General features: G+C 39.4%; 1 protein-coding gene and 1 long non-coding RNA gene across 5 annotated transcripts; one reads left to right on the top strand and one right to left on the bottom strand.

The window, feature by feature from the left end:
- Positions 1 to 1495: 1495 nt before the first annotated feature.
- On the bottom strand, positions 1496 to 21464 carry ptpn5 (protein tyrosine phosphatase non-receptor type 5). Of its 4 annotated transcripts, none has more exons than XM_088417598.1 (14): positions 21138 to 21464; positions 15258 to 15565; positions 12454 to 12747; positions 11965 to 12087; positions 11540 to 11635; positions 8574 to 8830; positions 7517 to 7709; positions 7063 to 7147; positions 6567 to 6646; positions 6331 to 6468; positions 6126 to 6236; positions 4933 to 5093; positions 4648 to 4761; positions 1496 to 3518 (listed from the first exon to the last, which is right to left on the bottom strand). In XM_088417598.1, the coding sequence occupies exons 3-14, from the start codon at positions 12721 to 12723 to the stop codon at positions 3425 to 3427; spliced, it is 1722 nt and encodes a 573-aa protein (XP_088273724.1). In that variant the 5' UTR covers positions 12724 to 12747; positions 15258 to 15565; positions 21138 to 21464; the 3' UTR covers positions 1496 to 3424. The 4 variants fall into 4 exon arrangements, with proteins under 4 accessions (XP_088273724.1, XP_088273723.1, XP_088273726.1 ...); XM_088417597.1 differs by having other exon boundaries at positions 15258 to 15361; XM_088417600.1 differs by lacking the exon at positions 21138 to 21464 and adding an exon at positions 20939 to 20955 and having other exon boundaries at positions 15258 to 15361.
- LOC148422045 (uncharacterized) lies at positions 21092 to 25745 on the top strand. The gene is made up of 4 exons (XR_015865931.1): positions 21092 to 21332; positions 24686 to 25098; positions 25175 to 25518; positions 25621 to 25745. It is a non-coding gene; the product is annotated as an uncharacterized LOC148422045 (long non-coding RNA).
- The last annotated feature ends 785 nt before the right edge of the window (positions 25746 to 26530 follow it).

Here is a 26530-nt window from a genome sequence, read left to right as displayed (position 1 = left end):
TTGGGGTTGCAGTAGAAATTTATTCACAAACCTAACTTCATTATTAATAAATATTTGTCCCACAAAAAAGTAATCAAAATGCTTACAATGACGTATTTATTGTGCATTATACTGTATCTGATTTTTTTCTAACGAACCTCTAAGGTAATGCATGCAGAAAACCCACATATATTTAAACGTTAAAATAATACTTTTACAGATTTTTAAAATGAAATTTTCTGAACAACTAGTTCAAATTTCAGCTCAGGTTTAGCATGTTCATTAATGGCTTGCGTAGTTTTTCTCTGTGAGTATTCTCCCCACGTTCCAGAAACTTGCATGTGATAAGGACATATACAAGAAAGCTGCTCTATCATTTTAAAGACAACTGGAATCACGGTGTGAGTTTGTGGGAATTAATTAATATTATTTTGTATTTTAGCACTTCTTCGGACGCAGATATAGTTAGTTGAGTGATGAGCTGATGGATGGTGGAGTGATGATTCACAAGCCTTTCTATTTTCATACACTGACCTCTAGCGGCTTGTTAATGTAAATGCAAAGTAGTGCTACCGTAGGAGACGGATTTAGAAATTAGGATCTAATTGTGCCTTTATAAATGTTTTCCTGTGAAGAATATTTAATGGAAGAAAAACGCAGCTTCATCAAAACTGACTTTTATTTGCAAAAACTCACAACGTAAAGCAATACCGTTGCAGAGAAAAAGAATACTGATTGCTGGTTGATGGTATTGACTAGCTATTGTTTCCTCGTTTCTGCCTTTATTCTCTTTATCATGTGAGCATTGTAAACAAGCAAAACATTTGTGTGAATTTCAACGAAGAGAATTATAGCATTATGTAAAGTGACAGACAGAAATCTTTTTTTTTTTACTTTTTTTAATGCTGAGATCTACACTTTCAATTGTTTGAGATTTTTTTTCATGGAAAAATATGTAAGTCTGAACTGTCTTAGCTGCCTTGCACATTGTTTTTTGATGTGTTTGAGAGTCAAAGATGAACTGCAGTGGGGACTGTGTTATTCAGTCTGAGGTAAAATTCTCTTCAAAAACAATAAAACATACATATATAGCAAAGCATATTAAAGCAAAGCTTAAAAGCATAACATAATACTACTGAGACCGAACATAATACATTTGTGTGTACTGTCAAATAGCTTGTCACATTTAGTTCTGTCTTCAATTTTGCAATAAAAATTGGTATTTTCTATAATTCACAGTATGACCTATGTATGTACATCAGGGTGAAGATGAAAATGTACACAGGGCATCTACACAAAAGGATTGTATCAAAATGTTCTAAAAATATCTCTGGTTTTCACAAAAAGCAAACTGTATCAAAAGCATTGGCTGAGAGCAAGCAATATAGTAAGTTTAACGCCATTGTACACAACAAAAAGCAGGACAACCAATCACATCGCGTTGATTGTGGACCTACAGTCCCATACAGCACATGCAGTCCATTAAACAATACGGGGGGGGGGGGGGGGGGGGGGGGGGACTTTACAGCTGAACATAAGAGAGAGAACCATAGTTGTTCTATTGTGCTTCATACAGTTTAGGCTTGACCTGTCTATACAACAATCATGGGCATTTTACATTACGCATGTGTTGAAGCTACGTTTGAGAGCAGAGGCATCATAGAGCAAGTGGCTCTGAGGAGCACAATAGAAATGGGACATTTACTTGCACACCGGGCGTTTTTGAACACGGCAAATGGGTTGAATTGCAGCTCCCTCTCTCAACTTGGTTGGCTCTGTGAAGTCTCTGATAGTTTATGTGGCCTTAACACAGGGTGTTTACTGTAAACATGAACCATGAAACCTGCACAGGCAGCGTGGTAGAACTAGTGTACTGTATAGGTTGCACAAAAATCCTAATTACTTCAATAATAACCTAACTGTTTTACATTCCTTTGTTCCATTACATTGCACATGCCTTGAAGGAACACTTAGCACCATGCAACCTGAAGCTGAGTTGGCTCGTGAATGCATCAAATACAGAAACAGGCTTTATGTATGTGTGTATGTGTGTGTGTGTGTGTGTGTGTGCGTGTGTGCGTGTGTGTGCGTGCGTGTGCGTGTGTGTGTGCGCGCGCATGCGTGCGTGCATGTGTCGTTAAAATCATAATCGTAAGATGTGATGGAAAATGTTAACCACCCAAGATTTAATGTGAATGAAGTGCTGTGGTATACGTTAGCAATGCACGTAATAAAACCCTTGGGGGAATTGACCAGCAACTAGCAGCAAATTGAGACAAATGCTGGTGAAGTTGCAAAAGGGCCAAAGATATCTAAAAAATTAGGTAAGATTGAATTCAACTTCCATAGCAAGTATAGCTAAGATATATTCCTTTGGACTATTTTCACGAGAATAATATTTGCAGTTGTTTTCAGAGTACTGCAATTAAAAAAACTATACACTTTACAATAAAAGCATTTTCAAATGTTATTGTATGCCGCAAAGGAAAATCTTAAAAAAATACATGTTTGTCTTTAACACTCTAAAACCAGTTGGGTCAAAAATAACCAAAATGTGGGTCATAAAAGGACTGACCTCAATATTTGGCTCAATTTGACCCAACTTTCTGGGTTGTTTTATAAAAACAGCCCAATTTTTTCTGTTGTGCTGTCCAAAACGACCCATTTTCTGGGGTTGTTTTGTACAACACAATCCAGAACGGTGGTTCAAATTGACCCAAATATTGCATTTGTCCTTTTTTGACTCCCGATTGGGTTATTTTTAACCTACTTTTTTTAGAGTGAAGTTTTTACTCAAATAGTTTAATCCAATCTCATTTAAAACTACATTAATCTGCGTTTTTGAAAATCCAATTCTATTTCAGTTTCTCTATAAGTAAAATCAACCGTAATATTCAGCAATATTATGATTGTTATTGTTAGAATTTTTTACTACTGTTGAAAGCTACAGATGACAACGATGAATTATAACTGGGCTGGTGGTGAATTAATTCACTCATTCACTGCCGCGGACAGCTATATTCATTTAAAATCCAATTTAACAGCTGGCTGTGGATTAGTCATTTTATTATGAATTTTCAAATGAACTTCTATTAACTAGATTTTAAGCCTCTCCCCCTTCTCCATAAAGTTTCCAACTTCAACTAACAAAATAGCCCTAGACACTTGCTCATTGGTCTATATGTGTCATGCATTTTACATGTGATGACCTCAGTATGGAAAACAAGAGCATTTTGGGGTAGTAGGAATATTATGTAGCCATTTACATGCTCACTTTATCATTAGGGCAATGTGAATAAGCAAGTTTGTCATAGATAAAGATAATGATGTGACGTCTTTTAAAGGGCGACACATGACAAGATGCTTGGTACAGTGGTGCATACCGCTAGAAGCGGTACAATGTACAGTGGTGTGTCTCGGGGTGGGCGTGGCCGGAGTGCAAGCACTACTCTTCAGAGGCGTGAGACAGCTGCTTTTCATACAGGCTCAAGACGTGATGCACAAACTGGTACTGCTCACATGTCTGGATCATCCCGCCCCTAACAAACATATGTACACAATGAAAGAGGTAAACACCTTTTCCAATTCAAATCATGCGTTATTTTGGTTGTAACCGTGATATAATTTGTGCAGTGAAATAGGTTGGTAGTGAAGATTTGTTGGTAGTGAGTACGTAAAAATTTCAGTTGATTTGCTGTATTTTGTATGAAGAATGCTAATTCATCATGGACCAAGCTGGGCTATAACTGCCTTCTACTCATGATTTGTCAAGCAAAATTCATATCTGGGCATTGCACAGTCAACAGGTTTTTCTTTATTTCCTGCTGGAGATAATGAAAAAGAAAACTGTACAGCTCATGTTCACAGTGAAGATGAAAACGTTCTGAAATTATGAATTTTGATCTCGAGCCACTTGATCTCATAAAGTACGTAATAATAATAATAATAATAATAATAATAATAATAATAATAATAATAATAATGGTTACTCTTTGAAAGCAGGAAAACTATAACTGCTCTTGCTATATGCTTAGTCTGTAAACATAAACTGTGCAGATCACTTTGTGAACCAGATGTCATGCCTAGCAGCAGGCTTTTGGCGAAAATGTCACATTTGTTAACTCATTTGAAAGGGCATCTTGTAAATGTGAACGTCAATGCAAAATGAAAAAATGCAACATTGAATGCAATACAGTACAACAATATCTATCATGGGTTGATTTTTGTAGCACAATATTTCACACTGCACAAGTTGTTCCCGTTGTACTTGTATGCATCATTCATGTCCTAAACAGAGTACAAACTACTTAGTTTATGTATTTTTCACTGTCTTTAAAAAAAAGAAAAAAACTGAGGGAGAAGCTTCTGTTAAACTTTAAATGTCACTCCATCTGTTCTTGTTTATAGACATCAGCGGTGCTTTTGCATTTTGTTCATAAACAGTGAATGTGAATTGGACCATGACAGTAAAACCACTGCATGTACTGAATGTGACTGTTGGCGTGCCAATACACCCGTGGTATTTCACTGTTATAATCCCTCCCCCTTCGCCCCTAATTACAGGGATGAAAAGGGTTTTGACAACCGAAAATTTGGTAAAAGCCACTTTCCTGTCTCCATCCGCAACTTCGCTTAACATACTGTAGATAAGGGAGGAGAATATATCACCTGTCCAGACGCAGTTGGCAGGTGGTTCCCAGGATGTCAACCACGCCCTCCATCCTGAGCTGCTTACACAGGATGGAGGTTGCGATGAAGCAGCCAGTCCGACCGATTCCAGCACTGCAGATACAATGCCAAAGTGGGATGAATGTGTGTAGCGGTGACCTGTCATTCCTCCGATGTGACTCATACTTCAATCGCGAATCGGTGAAAATCAAATGATTTGATATTGTAATGGTTTTATGTTTCACTATAGCATACCGCAAAGAGAAAAACATTTTAAATAGATACCTGCAATGCACAATTATTGGGCCACTAGTGGGTGGGGCCTGCTCTCTGGCTCTTTCCACTTCCTGTACCAATTCCAAAAGAGGTGGTGCTTTGTCTGGAGTCTTCTGGTCAGGCCATGATGTGTACCAGTACTGCAGCAGACTCCGCTCCTCATCTCCACACTAGCACAAGCATACACACATGTGCACACATAAACACACAAATGCGGAATACAGATAAATAGATAAGATCACGTTTCATTGTGTCTGAGGAAGGAGCACAAGAACAAATTTCTGCTTAGCAATATGGACACAGTGTATAAAAAAAAAAAAAATCAACAAACTCAAAAACTCAAAAAAGCAACAAACTCAACTAAAGTTTAAATTTGGGATCCAACTAAATACTGTTTTGCTGTTCTGTAACAAATACGAGTTTACAGAACAGCAGGTATTTATATTGCTTCTGCAATCCCCACCTTAAAGCTATACGTAAAAACATGTCAGCAAATTGTTTTGGCACAAACGACTGTTTTGGTTTGTGGTGCTAAGTTACATTGTTCATATACATTTTGCAGATATTCCAATTTAGACTGTTTTAGCAATAAATTAAAAAGAAGTTTACTTTTCTACAGTGCAACGGCACAGTCATGCAGAATGAGATAATAAAATCAAATTACTGCCTCTCCATTACTGATTTTGCTGCCCTATTACTTCCCTTTTCCTTGAGTCAAACAATGACTAACAATTACACTTTTTCATTCATTTTTGCACGTCACTGCAAAGCAGTTATGAATTAGTGGTTATATATTAACTAATAAGGTATTATATATTATGTAGTCACTACTGTTAAATTCCCTACATACTTTTGGATTGTGGGAGACACTAGAGAAATCAAAATGGCCGCATTTGAGATTTTTCATTTGATCCCGTGAAAATATGAATTTTCTTTTTAAAGGATCTATTCAGATTTTGGAATCTTCTATAAATTCAAGGTCCTTTTCAATTGTATTATTCAAATTATTAGCTCATCAGCAAGCTTTGCAGGAGCATGAATATGATGCTAATCATTTGATTCAGGTGCATTTGAGGGAGAAATGTTGAAAACATGCTGGATACCGGCCCAAGAGGACTGGAGTTTGACACGTGCACTACAGTATGTTTTTTTTTTTAAGTTTATTTATTTATTTGCCATGTTTTTACATTTGTGTGCCTTACTTTCAAAGTAAACACCCGCAGACTGTAGTCGTCCTCCTGCGTTACCCTAACAACAGTGATTTCAATCCCCTCATGGGTCACAGTGTCCTCAGGCCAGTACTCGGCACATTTCTGGAAAAAAACACAGACAAAAACACACAAAAAGAATGACATGATGCATGCAGCAAGAGATCGCAGGCTTTGTACAATATCACAAGCGCCAAACCTCATTTTTTTCTTCCAAGTTAGTGATCATTACAATGATGGGGCTCCTCTCCTGCCACACCATCCTCCAGAAGTCCCCCACTGTGTTTACAGTTGGGCCCTGCGTGGCAATGTATGCACGCTCTGCGCCACCATATCCCTGGACATGCATTAAAAAAAAAAAAAAAAAAAAAAACATATGTGAAATTATCCACGTACAATGATTAATCAACATTTTACTCACAAACATTGACTCACTTTGAGATAATTGCCATTGATGTAAGTGCTAAGGAAATCGTCTTCGTCTTCTGACTTTAAGATCACTCGACTGTGTGTGTCTGGAGGTAGACAGTATGAACACGAGACAAAGAGAAAAGACACGTTTTACTTCCCCATCTTGCACAAAACCAAAAAAAAAAAAAAAAAAATTCAAATCCCAATCTAACAACATTTTGGTTGAAACTAAAATGTAGAAAGATTTATTAACGTGTTATTATTGTTGCTGTTTTTTCAATGGTACCCAAAATGATTGCTTAGGAAAATTCAGTCCTGTACTACACACATGTAAACAACCACCACAATAAGCATAGCTCATTGTCAATCGAAAACCGGCATGTATATCTTTGTAAAGACATCGCTTTTTTCTGGACTGTATTTATATGAATAGTGCAGCAAATTGTCTCCATTAAATCTTAAACATCCTTCCTTATGAAAATTCTAACTACTTTATTGTGTTGGAAATAGCCGTACTGACTTGGTAAGATGGTTTTGTAACGGTTCTTTCTCACAAGCCCTGGGTAGTTGTACTCCTTAGGGTCCACAAAGTTCATGGGCGTTTCCTGTAAATAGGCAAACAAGAAATGAGAACAAACAGCGTACAACAACAATCAGCCACAATGTGATAAGGGCAATTTATTCCATAAGATAATCAAGTGGCAAAGGTTCAGTTTTTGAGACAACTTGTAGCAACTGGACATGACTAAGAGTTGTGTGACTTATTTGTAATGTTTGCCTTGCAGACAGTAAAATCATCTGTGTATGTGTTTGTGTGCAAATTAAGCCGGTGTCTATCCTTCTTTCGCCCACTAACAAACTGAGGCAAAGCTTCTGGGTGTACAGCGCTCCGTTGGGTGAAGCGGGTAAGTCCTTGATTCTTTGTGTATATCTGATAAGCGTGTAGGCGGGTGAGCTGCCCTTGTTGCACTCACATAGAACTCAGCCTGCAGACTCTGGTCATCCATAGCCCGTGTGTGTAGCATGGACGGGGTGAGGGTATGTGTTCCTTGCCGGAGGTACTCCTGGGCTGACTGGTCCCTAGGGGAAAGCTGAGCTCCGTAGCCATAAGGCTCGGTGCAGCCCGGTGTACACATGTCCAAGGTCAGAGAAACATTGGAGCCTCTCCTGTGTAATAGATGTAGGTTCAAATAAAACATTGACTTCCATATGTGACCATTTTTACCCCATGTATTCCATGAATACAAATCTTTAAATTACTAGTAGAAAAAGACTTGTTGAGGAAAGGGATCTCAGAATTTACGCTGAATAAAACTTAGATTATTCGCCAACAATACCTTGTTTTCCACTATTTTTGGTCGCTATGCCCATTTTCATAAATTATTTGTAAATGACATTTGAACACCAACACTGTCTATAAATTTCACAAGCCGCAACAACAATTTTTTTGCTGCTGGGAAATTAAAAAAGAGACCTTAAGTAAGTTTAATTTTTGGAGAAATCTCAAGTTTGACAAAAACTCAAAACTAACTTCTGCAACATGCTTGTGAAAGTATCACATCATACCTCCTATAGAAATAGTAAGGTTTGCCTAACCAAATAAAGGCATTAACTTGAAAATGCTAAGCATTCTACAACCGATTGTAGGGGAATCAAAATGAACCCAATAATTTTGTTGAGGAAATTAATACTACACAAAAACTTAATTTCAACATTTCAGTCAGTGGGCTCGAATAAGCTTTACCTTTCAAATCATAATGGTACTGCCCATCATTTTGCTATCCTCTATGAACAATGATACTAACTGATGAATAAATGAGGCACTGTTTTATTCACAGTTTGGCCTTGGCAAGCCAAATTGAAAAGATACTAATTGCCTTAAGACCTTTGTGTGGCACTGCAGATTTAAAAGTAGCAGTGTCAAAGATTTTCTGATCGCTCAGAGTTGCAAACAAACAAGCAATTGAAAAAAGAATACAGTATATCCAAGCCTTGATTAAACAACAACATTGGGGATGGACGGTAACTAACCTTTCCTGAAGCCCCACTGGTGTGACCGTGAGAGTTGCAGCATCTCCCTCCGGCTTGTTGTCAGTTCCCATTTCAAAGACTGGAGTCTGAGGCACGGCATCCAGAGCCATCAGGTCCTCTTGGGCATCTGTCCACTCTGACAAGGTGAAGGAGGGCTGGCGGCTCACAGACTGACGTCTATCTCCAATGTCCTGTGGAGTGCTTCCTGATGACCACAAGCTAGTGCCATAACGCCACCTACACACCATGTGGATGACCTGAAGAGAGATGAATTGAGGAGAACGCAATATGTAGCTATTTGTAATTCAAGCACATCATTTCAGGAAAAAAAAGAAAGTCAAGAATACCTTTAGAATTTAATACTGTAAATGAAACATAAATTAAGCATAACCAATGATCTTCATCTACAGTAAGTCACAGCAACTGTTTTGAAATGGCAGTGTGTCAAGTGACCATCCTGAGCAAAACTGTGAAGATTAATCAGATTAGCTGCTGCACATTTTCCAAAAAGTTTTTTTTTTTTAATTACCAGTTCAAAGAAGGTTTTTTTCCAAACATCTTGATGATAGCCAAGCCTTAACATTCTTTTGTGGTTTTCTGCTGAGAATACCTCCATGGATGCCCTTTTGGGCTAGTGTCTTTCTTATGGTGGTCATGAACCCTGAACTTATCTAAAGCCTGCAGTTCGTCAGATGTCTGTCTAGGTTCTTTTGTGTACTTGGATTAATACTACATTTGTAGATCACTTCTGGGAAGGTTTGTCACTGTTTCTGGTTTTCACCATTTGTGAATTTCTCATTTCTTTTCAATTTCTTTGGATCGTGTGGTTCTTGGGACTTTGTAGCCTACTTTGCTTTTTGTCTAAGATTTTATTTGGATGATTTCTTGACTCAACAAAGGTGGTGGCAATTACGGTTTTGGGTCTGGCTTCTGAAACTGAACTCATCCATCCATCCATCCATCCATCCATCCATCCATCCATCCATCCATCCATCCATCCATCCATCCATCCATCCATCCATTCATCCATCCATCCATCCATCCATCCATCCATCCATCCATCCATCCATCTATTACCCGCTCGGGTTCTGCGATTGCTGAAGCTAGTTTGGACAATCAGGTTCATGAAAGTCTGATAACCCTGTCCCACTTTGATTTAGTATCCCCGAAGTGTTTTACACACCTGGTTAAAGCCACAAAGCCGACATCCGGCATGCTCGACCTGCTTCCAGGCCAACTCGTTAAAGACGTATTCAAGATCTTAGGATCATCTGCCATGAAAATTTTCAATCCGTCAATTTCTTCTAGCATTGTACCAGAAACTTTTAAGACTGCCATCATTCAACCATTACTTAAGAAACCTCACCTAGATCCTGAAAATTTCTCTAATTATAGACCAGTGTCACATCTTCCGTTTATTGTGAAAATTCTTAAGAAAGTTGTAGTCCAACAGCTTAGCGATTGCATGGTCAATAACAGTAGATTTGAACTCCTTCAGTCAGGATTTAGGGCCAACCACTCAACTGAAACAGCCCTTGTAAAGGTGACGAATGATCTTCTCTCAGCCTTGGATTCCAACATCATCCAAATTATTATTGCTTGACCTTAGTGCCGCATTTGACACTATTGATCATCATATTCCTATAGAACGTCTTGAATCATGTGTTGGCATCTCAGGCTCAGCATTTTCTTGGTTCAGCTCTTACATCTCGGGAAGGACACATAGTGTCTCTCATGGCAATGTGATCTCTGAATCTTTCTCTGTTTCATGTGGAGTCCCGCAGGGGTTAGTACTTGATCCTTTACTGTTTAACATCTACACGATCTCTCTTGGCGATTTTATACGTAAACATGCTATTAGTTTTCATTGCTATGCTGATGAGACCTAACTGTTCATACCTTTAGAAATAAGAGATCCATGCAAGTGCTGTAACTTGGAGGCCTGTCTTGCCGAGGTTAAACAATGGATGTCTTCCAATTTTCTGTTTCTTAACGCCAGTAAAACAAAGATTTTAATTATCGTTTAATCATCAGCACTTGTTTAAGAATACCACTTTGATAACTGTACTATTGCCCAAAGTAGATTTGCTGAAAACCTCGACGTGACTTTTGACTCAACTCTCTCTTTTCAAACACATATTAAGAACACAACGAGCGTTTTCTCCGCTTGCAAAATAACTAAAATTTACCCTACTCTGTCTCCAAGTGATTTAATTTTTACGTCACGCCCTTACTATTGTAATGTTTGTTGTAATGTCCTGCATCAACAGTCTGCAGTCTGTACAAAATGCAGCAGCGAGTCTCTTGACAAGGACAAGAAAGTTCGATCATTTTACTCCGATACCTGCATTGGCTTCCAATACAACTGAAATGTGATTTTAAGGTGTTGTTATTTACTCATAACATTTTATATTTTACATGGTTTCACTTCTTCCGATCTTGTCGACTTAGTATCACCATATGTTCCATCCCGACAACTTCGGTCACAAAATGTCGGTTTGTGATCACCCCCGCGGGCTAAAAAGAAGTCCGCGGGATCAAGGGCTTTTTTCATTTGCGCGTCAGTACTCTGGAATGCCCTACCTATGGAAGTTCGTGCAGCTGCCTCAGTACAAATCTTTAAATCCAGACTAAATACACATTTATACATGCAAACATTTAGTTAATGGGTCTGTCTGCACCTTTCTTCTTCTTTTTCCCGCCCCCTTCTTCCGTTGTCAGCCAATTGCAGAGCACACAGAGAGGCTGGATCATTCACACTCACAAATACACGTGCAATTTTGGATTGTTCACTATACCTACCATGCATATTTTCGGGAATATGTGACGTAACTGAAGTACCCTGAAAAAACCCATGCAGGCACGAAAAGAACATGCATACTCATACTCATACTCATTTTTGGTTAGTCCAGTGCTTCTCAGTTATATCTTGTGGCATGCAAGTTTGTGACACAGTTTGTGCATACCATAAAAACACAGATGGTTACTCCAATGCCTGCAGTGACATAGAAGATCCATGTTTGCTGTGTCGAGTTTATCACATCCCTCATCAACGTCATGGACTGAGGAGGAAATAGAGAGCAAGTGATTGAACACTAGCATCACATCTTTGCATTTTGGTTTCATGTACTGTAGGTAAGAGCCACTCTTTGTTCATAAAATTGCTTGCTGACAGAATATCTTTATTATTGGTGGTACATGTCATATTTTTATGAACTCAGGTAAGATACCGCCGGAAGTCTGTAATAAGTCACATATTGATTGTTTTGTCCTAAATGAAATTGCGGAGTACCGAAGCAAGAAATAAAATGTCAGAATAATTACAGCCTGACAAATAAATTGGTAGAGCACAAAATAACATTGATAAAATTGTGTCATTTTTCATACTTACGTCCATTCCAAATACTGGGTGGCAGGGTAAGACAAACCCAAGATAGAAGTCGATGACTTGGAGGGCTTTATAGATAGAGGCAAAAGGCCCATTTCCTTCCACCACAAAGAACATCCAATACCCCTGAGAGGAAAGAGGAAAGGCAGAGAGTCACTCAGCTGTCTTTCATTCACACGTACCCATTACCAGGGGTGTTGCCACCTGAAAAATGGCCAATTACACAGCTATTGAAATATATGCAAGCATTGTCCTAATCAGTGGTACAGTTTCAAGGTCCGTCTTATTTCAGTGTATGGAAGGAATATGTACACAGGGCTGTGTTCAAAAGGAGTTTTTTTTGTATGAGTAAAAGAACAGGGAGAAAAGAAGAGTATTTGGCAATGTACAAGCATAATTAATTACATTTTCTGTATGTGATTAATGATAATCCTGCCCATTAGCCCATCCTGCCTATCTTAGCTGCACACCAACTAAGATCCATTCACATACCGTGACTTGGGAGGCAACAAAAAGGGCGACCCAGTAGTGGAACTCAACCACCAAGTTGTATACTTTGTGCAAAAACACTTCCTCTCCATTTGAACTTTGCACTCCTGTGCTGCCGTCTCTGCTATTTCGCAAGTCTTCAGTCTTAGGGACTCCATCAACTTTTTTTCCCGTCTTTGTGGGCTCATCCAGCCAAACGGGGTCCTCATCGGGCCTTAGGAAGATGGAGTCCTCAGTGTGAGAGCGGGTGGAGCTGCTCAGGCGGCGGGTCATGATACTCCTGTTGAATGAAGGCTCCTGTGTATTGGAAGGGATTTGAAATGTGAATACTGCATACACATGAAGCTAAGAAAATGGAGAACAGGTCCAAACTTTATGGTAATATACAGTACTGTGAATGACCTTCAACCAAGACAAGTTATTGATACGTGAAGACATTTAGTCAGCTGGTTACTTTGATACGTTTGTTACATTGTTGACAAATGGGAGGTGCGATTGTCAGTCTGGAGAGCTGACAATTCCTTTCATGTCATCTAACAATAAAAAATAAACATCTGCATGTTCATTTTTATGATGACCCTCAACAATTGTGTGTAAAGGTAATCATCAAAATGTTCGTGGTCATGGTTGTGTGCACGCAGGGCAGTGCATAGATTTTTTTCTTATTAATTAGCTATGAAAAATTTAAAATGATTCCATCCTATGTCAATTAATTATATCGCTTTACAAATGCTTAAAAAAATAAAAGCTTGTGATCATAATATAATGACCATAATCACTCGAGCTTCTGTCGAAACGCTTGTGGTTGCTAATATATACTGCTTTTATTTTAAAGGGGTTAATTTTAAACTACTATACTGTACATAATACAATGGTTTCTAGTTCTATGGGTTCCTCATTGCCTCATTGTGTTTGTCAGTCTGTGTGTGATGTGTGTGATATTGGAAATGAGGGCGACCGATTGAGTGCGATAGGAAGAGTGCGTGCGTGTGTGTGTGTGTGTGTGTGTGTGTGTGTGTGTGTGTGTGTGTGTGTGTGTGTGTGTGTGTGTGTGAGAGACAGAAAGAGTTGTGCCTATTCCACACCCATTCAGATGTACCTAAGTGGCTTGGAGTGGATCTCATCTGTGGATGTCTACCATAGATTGGACTCTATTATGTGAGTGCGTGTGTGTGTGTTTGCGTGTGTGTGTGAGAGAGCGATTGAGAGAGCGATAGAGAAAGAGAATGTGTGTGTGCATGCGTGTGTGTGTGTGTCCATCTGTGTATGCGTTTGCGTGCGTATGTATGTGTGAGTGTGAGTGAGAGATTCTCCATTGTGGAGAGATGAGTCAGAGGTAATGTGTTTACAGCCCTGTCCGTCGCCATGGCAACAGAGTGGCTCTCATCCCAGTCATCCGCACGGAGCATTACCATCTACTGACAACAGACACTCGCACACACATGCATGCATACACACACAAACACACACATGTACGCATGCGCACACACAGACATTAAGACGCTCTATTATTTTTTTCTTGTCATGATTCAATCTGAGTTTTATTTTTTTCATGTCAGTTAACTCCCCATTGTTTTTGTTTGTTTGTTTTTGTTTTCCTTAGGGACACAAGGATGAGGTAATGAGGAAGTTAGCATGTAAGCTATAGGTCTTTGGCTTTTTTGTTTATTTGTAGTCATAATTTGCTGTTCTATATTCCATTTTGTTACCATATTGCATATGACTCCTTGTTGGACATTTTTTTTGTCCTCCTTGTACTTCGTCTTAAGTGACTTCATTTTCGAATTTTTATTCCTACCTCATTTGGTCTGTCTTTCTGTATTCTTTGTTAATTGGTATTCTTCTTTACCTTTACTTTTTTGTCACTCTGGTACGTATATGTCAGGGCATTTGATCCACAAAAAAAAGAAATAAAATAAAACATGTACAGAATAGAGTAAAATGTTGTACACAATATTTAGACAATGATACGTATTGTATCCACAAGAATGGACGATGAGAGCCTCGTTATTTGTTTAGATATTGTAGTCATAAGTAGCAAGATGGACCATTTATTGCTTTTGTTTTAAAATTAAGTAAAACATCAAAGTAATTTGTATTTGTTGATATATACCTGCTTAACGCATTGACTGATTTAGTTTTTTCTGCTTGACTTTGAAAATTCCAACCGTGATTGAATGCACCATGTGCACTGCATATAAAGCTGGTGGCCAATGTTATTGCTGGAGACTTGTGCAATATCAATAACAGCATATTTGATAACCAATTTCTTAACATCCTTAATTAGAGATTGAATATGAGATTGTTAATGGTGGTGCGTTGCTATTGATAGCTCTGCGAAGTGAATATGGAGTCACTGGAACTCAAGCTAGCCTTCAAATTCACATGGACTCCCAACACATTGAGGTTAGTAAAAAAGAAAATCTCTTTTTGCCTAATAATGTACAGATGTGAAATGAAAGTCATTCCAGGTCACAGAGCATCATCCACATCATAAAGGTGACTGAGACAATATCAAGGGGTGAAAAGAAGAACAGAGCTGCCATCCCGCTTCCTCACTGATCGGAGCCAGATGAGGTGACTGGCATCTGGCAAAGATGCACCTTCTTCCATCTCTCCTCCATCATTTGACCACAGTAAGAAACCTATTACATCCAACTTAACGCTATTTGGCCTGATGAAGTCTATTTCTGTCACAAGTATTTTTTCCCTTCAGTTTGTCAATGACTACAAACAAGGCAAACTAAATATTATCACTTGAAAGATAATATTTGGAAAGCAGCCAGCTGGTTGCACGGCTCACTCACTTAAGGTAGAGCGAAGTAAAGGAAGGCGTGGGAGTCAGATCACATGACGAAGATAAATCCTCTATCTTGCGGCAACCAGTCAGTGTTGGCCATTGAGCAGCAATCTGAAAGGCAGATGATGGCAGACAATCTTTTGATAGGTGGCATATTTATGAATAAAGACATTGTTAGTCTAAATAGAATTTAGAAAATGTCCCGAAATACACGTTGAAGCCTCGTTGTGACTCAAGCATTAAGTCCTGCTGAGGCAGGGTTAGTAATCCTCCATCTGAGTAGCACTCTTGTCAGCTGCCAGCTGTGCGTTCATGCTGGGGATGAAGGTGACACAGAAAACTGTTAATAGGTCTTTCTTCCCCTTGCTGTTCTCACTCTCCTTCCCAAGGAGGCAGAGATGAATGCAGCCGGACGCCCTCCCAAAACATTTCCATTGCTTCAGTTGCAGTCTGTACGCATGAGCTACCTTTTGTCTCATCTCGCTCTTTTCCCTCTGTGCCATGCTGTGAACCAATAGCATGAGTGCCATGCTCACGTCAGCGTGTGTGTGTGTGTGTGTATGTGTGTGTGTGTGTGTATGTGTGAGTGAGTGCGTGCGTGCGTGTGAGAGTATACAGGTGATTCACTCGGTGAAGCTGTACCGCTGAGTGTTTTTCTTTGTCCTCACTGTGAAGGTGGTTTTGAAGTGATGACACCAGTTCGCCCAGCTTGTAGCCATAGCAACACACATACATACAACATACATGTATGCAAAGTATAGAGGCAAGCAAATGCCAGGGGACATTGCGAGTAGGAGGAAATGTGAAATTTTGCAAGGCGCAGATGGACAGGTGAGTGGATGCAGGGATGAATGGGAGATGAGAACAAGCTGAGGTAATGTGACGCAGTGAGGCTGGCGTTTAGGTAACCATGGTAACCCAAATATTATAGGGAGCACTTACACACCCATACACACAAACAGACACAAGCTTAAGCGGAAGAGAAGCGACGTGCAAGCTTGTCAAACAATACTGCTTCTCTTTGCTTTTGGTATTCAAGGTAAGCATCTTTGTGTTTGTGATAGTTCCTTTGGCCTTTGGTATATGTTTGGCTTTTATAATTACCTGTGTATCAGAATATTATAACAATGATTAAAAATCAAAATGAGTTAGTCAACTTTTGGTCTTCAGGGTGGACAAGTGTTTGAAAATAGGCAAGAGCTACTAATATATCCTTGGTGGTGGGTCTAAACTGTATTCACAATTGAATGAAATTCACTTTTTTTTTCAGAAAAAAAATTGGTCAAGCCACAGATGTGGTTCTTAGTTTTACAAATTATCAAAAGTTTTGAAAATGGCTTTGCTAATGTTAACAGTTGAGCACAAATAGATAGATAGATAGATAGATAGATAGATAGATAGATAGATAGATAGATAGATAGATAGATAGATAGATAGATAGATAGATAGATAGATGGATGGATGGATGGATGGATGGATGGATGGATGGATGATGGATGGATGGATGGATGGATGGATGGATGGATGGATGGATAGATAGATAGATAGATAGATAGATAGATAGATAGATAGATAGATAGATAGATAGATAGATAGATAGATAGATAGATAGATGCACACACAGAAAAGCAAAGTGGATAAAATGTTGAATTAATGTTCGCTTTTCAACCATACATTAAAAAATGTTTTGCTTTAAACAAAGGTGATTGTGATTGGATAATTATGACAGGCCTGTCCCACTCAGAAACCTCCCGCAATCTCATCCTGCCTTTTCATTGAAGGAGAAACAAACACAAGGACGAACATAGACTCGACATTCATTAAATAAACACTTTTCAAAGGTTTGAATGAAACCAAAATACAATGAAGATTTGATGGCATATTTCAAACATCTTCAATGTGAAAAAAATGTTGAATCTACATTCATGGATCAAAAGAAAAAAACAACTTTGATTTAACATCTTTTGCTGTCATAGGCGTGCATAGAAAATATACAATTTAATCCAACAAATGGAAAAATAATGTTCAAAACCAAAATCTCCATGATACGAATATGAATTTTGCAAGACAATGTGCTCAACAGGTTAACTTAGAAAGTGGTCAAAATCCAGACACACATAAAGGGGATTTATGCTGTTTCGAACCTAAGAACCGATTTAGTCTTATTCCTCAATGAGTGTGCTCTGTCTTCGCATCGATACAAACCCCACCCTCTTTGTCTTCATATAGATCATTTACATTCTATTGATATGCACTCATTACCACATCAAAGTGAGTGTGAACGAAACCATTCAGTTAGCAGGCTCCTTGTCTTCGGCCAGGCATTTCGTGAACAAGGGGAATTACTGTCATTATTTTTCTCTTGGGTGACAGATGGCTCATGTTTTAATGGATGTTCCTGATGATCCTTCTTCCTCTGTCTGGAAAATAATGGAGGCATAACAGCATGTCACCGTGTGCCCATTCTATTTTTACATTGGTGCACCGCTTTCCGAAGCGCCGGTGTGCAGATTTTACTAACAATTCCGAGGGACTTTCTTCCCAACTGAAAAAAACAACAACAACAAAAAATCAGACTGGGACACCAACCACTGGCAGGCTGCATACAGTAGTAGCAAGATAATGACAGTATGCTATTTTCTTTTTACTTTTCCAATAATATTGTACTAAACCACACAGACTATACAAGATTTATAATGACTCTTCAACTGCTCTCAGATACAGCACTGTAAACACGCCAGTTCCTGGTGAAGACATGCATTTTCTACTTGTTGCAATGCAGAGCTAATCAAGCTCAATGTTAAATGTCGGTATAAAAAATGGTATCTGTCATAATCATTGAACGGGAAGAGGAAATTAGACACACATATTCCAACATTGGGGTCCCTCTGCGATCAAAGTTAGTGAAGGTAGTGAGCAGGAAAGGCCTGATTCTCTGACGTTGCTGTTACAGGTATTTTAGGAATGCATTTTCCTCCATGATGTGCTCAAAAATCTCTTAGTTGACAAATAAATCTGTTCATAATTTCCACTTGCAAGTTCTTGTCTGTGTTCAAGAAATTGACTTCTTGACTGTGAGGAAATAAACACCAATAGCGATTTACAAATCTTGCAGAATCTCACATAGTTGCCGGATACAAACAGCAGTAACTCATTGTGTTTAGTGCTTGCATCAAATCATTCACACAAAATAAATAAGATGACCAGGCAAATTCAAAGTCAGCATTACTTCATTTGTTTTCTCCTTCTGCTACTGCTACTACAACATCTACTACTACTACTATTACTACTACTACCAGAGGAGCGCAACTTAAATTTTTTTGCTGGTCCAACATTCGTCAGTCGTCGGAACTCCACCCCCTTACGTCATCATCAGGCCACCATTTTGTTCACACTGAAAATTGTAGTTGTCCGTCCGTCAGACGACAGCTGGCCCGACAGCCAACTTTTGTCGTCAACCCCCTCCCCTCGCTCGCCCACCCCCCAAAATAAACTTCTGTCTTCAACCACCCCTCGCTCGCCCCACCACCAACTTCCATCTTCAACCCTCTCTCTCCCTCTTTCTCCTTTTAATTGTAAGTCACATGCACTCAAACATTTTTTTTTATTTTATTTTTTTTCAGTTTGTGCTTGTACTCACTTTACCCAGTGTCTGTACCTACACTGTACTACACTTGAAACACAAACTAGTAATGTAAGTGCAACAAGAAGGCAAACTAAAACACAGGTGTCAAACTCCAGTCCTCGAGGGCCGGCATGGTTTCTAACCTTCTCTCTCAAACACACCTGATTCAAATGATCAGCATCACTTTCAAGATCCTGCAGAGCTTGCTAAGAAGCTAATCATATCAATCAGATGTGCTGGGGAGAGACAACCGGAAAACATGCAGAATACTGGGCCTCGAGGACTGGATATTGACACCTATGAACTAAACTATGCCTGTTAACCCTAAGATGTGGTCAAACTGCATTTGAGTGTATTTACGTGGGAATGCAATTGGCAATCATGTCCACTGGGAGGCATTGTATGCTTTACATGATATTCAATCACTGGATGTCGGTTCTCCTTTATAACTGCTTGGCCAACTGTTGTACGAGACAGTTTCCTTTTAAATTAATCTACATTTGTCGAAATAGTTAAAGTAAAGTAAAATAAGGAGACTATTGTCACATAATTGCATCTCCAGGTCATTTCAATATCAATAAAATTCCTGTTTTGGGCTCTTTCATTCACCCTGCCTCTGACTCCCATTAATGAACATGACAACCTTAGCTTTTTACAGAAGTTTTTGTCATTTTGTGGTGGTGGTGATTGGGCTTTGAAACGATGTCATGACGGGTGCGTGGCAGCCTCAAGGTGTGAGGTGGGGTTTAGCGACTAAGCCGTTTCACTTCCGTGTTAGGAATCCAGCCATCAAAAACAATCATATTTCATAAGCAATAGAATTTCCAATGCACCGAAGGCAATATTTCATCATTTTATATGCATAGTCCTTTAAAGGGATACTGCGTGAATTAGACTGTTTTTCATACCGGACAGCAGGAGATGCTGCAGGTGCTGCATTTACCATTGGACATAGCTATAACAAAAATGGCCGCCTCCGAAGACGTGCCACCCCCATGTAATAAAATTAAACGATAACTAGACCTGTGATTAGATTTAAATCATACTGTTGGTCAGTAAGAACACGTTTGCACGTTTTTAAAATTTACAATCATTTACTGGTAATTTAATCCCTTTTAATAAAAAAACGGTCTAAATCTTACACAGTGTCTCTTTAAAGGGTTGACTGTACATCATGTTGAAGGGAAAACAGCTGCATCTAGTGGTTCTAATTGGGCATTGCTACTCTGGCCCCAAACGAGAAGTCACTCACTGCTGACAAGCCTGTATAGTTTCAGCGATACAATGTACAGGAACCGCAATGTTCCCTTTTTCACGCTGACTCAAAGCTGAATATCAAGTGTGGTGCCGAAGTGCTTATGTGGCAGTGAGATGGGCTAAACAGGAAGCCCTCACTGAAAGTGATGATAGAACGGAAAGATGAGATTGAGTCACCAGTGCCAAGACCTACCTCATCGACCTCTGACTGATGATCACAAATAAAAACCAGTTTGCAAGGAATCCCCTTCAAGTTGAAACGTGGCATCCTCCCGTGCGTCACGGCGGAGATTATCAATCACATTCATTACTTTTACTCAACCCCGACAGCTACTTTTTGCAACTTGTGGGAATTCTAAATAAAATTCTCCTCCGTGTCATACAGTATGTAAACATACAATTCAGCCTAAGCTGTACAGCACGAATAATTCAAATATGTTGCCTAGCAAATGGATTTACAAGCTTGAAGGAGCTAAATCTGGATTCACGGCGACAGGAAATTGTATGACATGAGTGCGCTGCATCATAACATCAACAGTCATTCATACTTAGACAAAAGGCCATTCATATCACGTTTGTACTGCATCTACGATGTGCTCGAGCAACCACACAGAGCAGAGGGGGAAGGATTAGTAATGAATCACCCAGGGAGGTTGACTGTTGCAACTCTTGCTGGTAATTCCCTGATTGTCTCTCTCTCTCTCTCTCTCTCTCACACACACACACACACACACACACACATACATGAATCAAGCTTGAAACGATAATGAAGGAATGTGAACACATAAGGCGGAAAAAGAACCAACCTGTTGTTCATGCACGCTACATGACGGTGCCTTTTCACAGCCAGGAGAGCACAGCAGCCACATGAACCACAGGCTTTCATCATGCTATTGGTATTCACCTCATGTCGCACAACCACAGAGGGGGAGAGACCGGGGGACGAGAGGGAAGGCCGACACGCTCATCCCCAGTCTTAAGTCTGGTTAAGATAAGTCCTCTTACCTGACTGAGATTTCCTTCAAATGGCCATCTGCCGCTCTTCTCTCGCTGAGCCAAAGCGCAGCAGCCAAACACCAATGTCTTTGCTGCTCCGCTGCCTGCTGAAGATGAGGCGTGCTTGCATGTGAGGAGGAGACAAGCTGACGGTGACGGGGTGAAAGATGCGTGTGGTTAGTGGAGGCTGAGGGGACTTATGTGGTGAGTGTTTGCGCGTGAAAAAGAGCGCTAGACGACTGTGATGTCTTCGCTATTGCTTCTATCCCGGAGCAGAGTGAAATCCACAGGCGGCAGCTTCATCTAGGTATATGCAGCAAGAGGCTGTGCGGTAGCCTTGGCAACAGAGCCAGAAAGAAGGAGTGTGGTTGGGTGAAAGAGCCACAGAGAGAGAGAGAGAGAGAGAGAGAGAGAGAGAGAGAGAGAGAGAGAGAGAGAGATTATTTGGTTACTATAATGTGCTCACCTCTATTTAGCTGTTTATGTTTAGATAATGTTACATAGTTGGCCCTTCTAAAGATTGTTAGTTGCTTACATGCTGACTCACTGGAAAAAAAAAAGATTTGACGTTCATTTGTAAGAGATTGTCATATTTTTCCTTTATAATATATGCATGTGTGGTTCGTGTATGTGTCTGGGGGGATTGGGGGGGGGGTTACCCTCTTGCTCACTCTCCCGCTGCTTTCTATCTCCACTCACTCCAGGTATCTCCCCACTCATTTAATGTATTTTTGTCATTTCTTGTCTCCCCCTCTTCCATGTGTCACACTCCCATACAGCCAAATGGCTATGCTCTGAAAGAAACCACAGAGAACAGCTCAAGAGAAAAACGTTTCCATAAATGAAAAAACATCCTTTTACATTTGATTACACAGTACCTATTATTTATTGATTGTTCACCAAATTAGGACATTTCACACCTGTTTAAAATGCAGGCTGTTAAAATGAGTTAACAGCCTGCATTCACATTCGCCATCCATTTTCTATGCCAGGTATCCTGTCGGCAGTTACTCACAGCAAGGCCCATATAGAGACAGACAACCATTTGCACTTGAATTCACACCATCGCTGAGTGGGAATTTAGCTTCCTGCGTGGAAGTTAAGCAAATGAATCACTATGCTGTGACTGCACTAACATTATCACATCAATTCAATTGGGAATTTTTACAGTAGGTGCAGAAATTTAAACTAAACAAATCCCAATTCATCATCTGTCAGTTTTCTTTGTTTGTTTGTTTTTTTGCATTCTGTGTTTTGTACATTTTTAACAAGTATATATATATATATATATATATATATATATATATATATATATATATATATATATATATATATATATATATATATATATATATATATATATATATATATATATATATATATATATATTATATATATAATCTTCATAACCATTAAAAATTAAACATGGGGTGTCCAAGACACCACTTTAAAATTTGAAGAATTAATTACAAAGGCAGTTGATATCTTAAACATATTTGTTCTTTTGTAATCACTGTACAGTATATTCAAATGGACATTGAATGTTTCAGATATCCTGTTTCTGAAAAGTACTGTAAAATGGAAAAATAAATATGGCCATTTCTAGACCAGGGGCGGCATGATGGAGTTCAATTCGATCTCGCTCCGACAGTCCTGTGTTTTCTCCGAGCTTGCATGGGTTTCTTCCAGACACTCTGGCTTCCTAACACATTCCAAAAACATGCATGTATTTTTGGACTTGTGTATCAGACACACTAAATTGTCATTTGGTGTGATTGTATGTGTGAAATGTTGTTCGCCTTTGTGTGGCCTGCAATTGGTTGGCAACCAGTTTAGGATTTCTAACGCCTACATCCCAAGACAGCTGAGATGAGCACCAGCGACCCTAAAGACGATAAACGGCTATAGAAATTGGGTGGATTGATGGATATCTAAACTGGTAGAAGGGTAGGAATGAACCAGTTCACTCCATTGGACTTCTACAGGTCTTATTATTATCCATCTATCCATTTTTTTTTTTTTTGTAGCCGCCTATCCTCACAAGGGTTGCAGGCTTGATGGTGCCTATCCCACGTGGGCTTGGGGAAAACATGCAGCACTCACACAGGAAGGCTGGAGGAAAGTGGATTTGAACTCCGGTCCCCGAACTATGAGGCATACGTGCTAAACACTGTTCCATCTATTATTATTTTTATCATGATCATTTTGTTAAGATATTCTGTTTAAAATATTTTGTATCCCCCCCCAACAAATAAATTAATAATTAATACGGGACATTCTAATGCCATTGCTAGAATTGATGAGGCTATGCTGCAGCAAACAAGACAAGAAGTTGACTACTTTCCTCGTGTGCTTTGTGCAACACATTAATGGTGTCCATATAGAGGTGTCATGAATGAAGTTTAAAAAAAAAAAGACAGCCATCAATGAAGGGTAAAAAAATAAAAACTGAAATAAATATCTTAATTGCCTTCATTATAAAGAGAATATATGGACACATTATTTGTAATATGAATTATATGAATAACTCTATGCAACAGAATTATTGTAGTTATTTCATATTTTTGGAATGGAATTTACTCACTGTGAATCAAAATGTAACCACAATGCAGACAATGTATCATAAGATTTTACATTTAGCTATTGTAACTACTGTCAATGTAACCATTTAAATGTATTCAAACATTCTATCACACATTCTATGACATTTACAATAATTTCCCCCAGTTTTTACATACATAAATGTGATGTGAACAAAAAAAAGAGAGAGAAGCTCTTTCTAGGTTTCTTTCATCTTCACACTATTTATGAGCCACTTCACTCACCATCCAACCATTTATCTCTCCCACATGTCACCATCCTCCAGAGGTCCAATCAGCCAAATGACCTCTTCTTTCTTCTTTTTGCGCATCCTCCTCATTTCTTTTAACGTGACCTCATCTACTTTTTTTGTTCTGTCCAGGCACACACACACACACACACACACACACACACACACACACACACACACACACACACACACACACACACACACGTACACATACACACACATGCTCAATTTTTAAAAGACAAATGGACATGGCGTCCAGATATTAAAATCTTATTACTAAGAATAAGACATGAATGTATAATGAGGTAAATGATAAGGAATTTCATTTTTGTCAATATATGAACTAAAGAAGGTTGACTCGGGAAGGTTTGTGTGACTGCTGTTTACTGCATGAGGCAACAAAGAGAGCCCTCTAGTGTTCACTTATGGATTTACTTTTTTATGATGAAGTGTTACTATCTTATTGAGCCATTTGCAGCAGTAAATAGTAAATATTTTGGAAATTATGTTGATTTTGTTGTTTTTGATGAACAAATTATTTTTAATATCTGTTTACTTATTACTACAATCACAGCCCAACTTGTGAATGTCACAGGACCAAAACCAGAAACCTATCTGTTTGGTTTTTACCTAGGTGTTGAGCACATATGATGTCATTTTCTGTCTATCCATCCATCCATCCATCCATCCATCCATCCATCCATCCATCCATCCATCCATCCATTAGCTACGGCTTTATCCAGGGTCAGGGTCGGGGCTTGCAGCTTGAGCAGGGAAGTCCAGGTTTCGCTCTTCCCGGCCTCTTCATCCAGCTTCTCAGAGAGGATCCCGAATTCTTCCTGGGCCAGCCGAGAGACATAGTCACTCCAGCTGTCCAGGGTTGACCTCGGGGCCTCCTCCCAGTGGGACATGCCCAGAACACCTCCCCCAAAGGGGCATCCAGGAGGCATCCTAACCAGATGGCCAAACCACCTCAACTAGCTCCTCTCAACGCAGAGGAGCAGTGGCTCGACACTGAGTCCCGAGCTTTTCACCCTATCTCTGAGGGAGAGCCCAGACACCCTGCGGATGAAACTCATTTCGACCGCTTGCATCCGGAATCTCGTTCTTTCAGTCACGACCCACAGCTCCTGACCGTAGGTGAGGGCAGGAACGTAGATCGACCAAAAAATAAATAATTTTGCCTTTCAGCTCAGCTCTCTCTTCACTTTGACAGAAAGGTACAGCGTCCGCATCACTGCAGAAGCGCCTGTCGAGCTCCCGTTCCATTCTACCCTCGCTGGTGAACAAGACCCAAGATACTTGAACTCCTCCACTTGGAGTAGGACCTCCTCCCCGACCCGGAGAGAGCATTCCACGCTTTTCCGACTAAGGAGCATAATCTCAGTTTTGGAGGTGTGGATCTTCATCCCAGCTGCTTCACACTCTGCTGTGAACCGCTCCAGTGAAAGTTGGAGGTCAAGCACTAGATCATCCACAAATAGCAGAGATGCAATTCTGAGACTCCCAAACCGGACCCACTCAACACTTCGGCTGTGCATAAAGATTCTATCCATAAAGGTATTGAATGAGGTGACATTGCATGTCCTAACTTAGTTATCATATTAATTATTGACATGATATTTACTTTTTATTTTAACACGGTTTCTTTGCTTTTCTCAGCTCGGCTTTCTAAGCAGTCAAGCAACGTCTAAAGGAAGAAATGACTGTCACACTTGTTTAATGTTTTTGTTATCTGCGCTGCATCAAATATAAAGCAAAACAGCATCTACTTTGTCTTGGCTTGTTGTATTGGTTAATATCTGTGTGAATGAATCTTATGCCAAAATGAAAAAAAATGAATTATTTTCTGAGGAAATTTCTTGGAAACTAAACTGGCATAACACACATTCCAATTCAGGCTTTATCATTAGTTCTCCACTGTCATATGTTCAGCAATAGATAATGCCAGAATACTTGATTTAGTGTACAAAGTCACAGGGTGATTTACACTGTATACTGTCTCAGAAATAAAGGGAAAAACAATCAGCAAATTGTTGGCACATAAAAACTAGACAAAGCGTGGGCACATGAGCAGATTAAGTGTGAGAATAAAAACTGTAACTACAGCTTTGTCTGGGTGTGACTTTGACAGGAAAGATGACTCTTTTGGTTCCTTCGGTCTCACTCTCAGAAAAGTGTTTGTAAACTACTAGTGTGAAGCAGAAGTGTGACATTTTGAGGATGTATTCCCATTTTGATGTGGTGACTGTTATTCCTATGTGTCTGTGAGTGTGGGGGGGGGTGGTATTTCCTATGAAATAAAAAAAGTACAAATCGTAATTAGGAAGTCAAAAAGGTCACCACCCTCCCCTCAGGCTGTGACCCATCCATCCATGGAAACAACAACACTTCAAATATGCAACTTGTTTATCCTGACTGTTAAATCCTAACAGCGCACCAATACAATACATATGTAAACACATGCTCGATTGGAATAGGGGAAATTTCAATAATTTGCTTGACATAAACAAACAATTGAGACAATTATACAGATGGAGAGATAAGACAGCAGAGCAGGCTGTAAGGATAA

This window comes from Hippichthys cyanospilos, chromosome 6 (genome assembly GCF_059441005.1).
Source record: "Hippichthys cyanospilos isolate Australia breed blue-spotted pipefish chromosome 6, RoL_Hcya_1.0, whole genome shotgun sequence".
NCBI classification, from domain to species: domain Eukaryota; kingdom Metazoa; phylum Chordata; class Actinopteri; order Syngnathiformes; family Syngnathidae; genus Hippichthys; species Hippichthys cyanospilos.
Note: the sequence above shows the minus strand (reverse complement) of the source record. Positions and strands in the feature narration are given on the sequence as shown.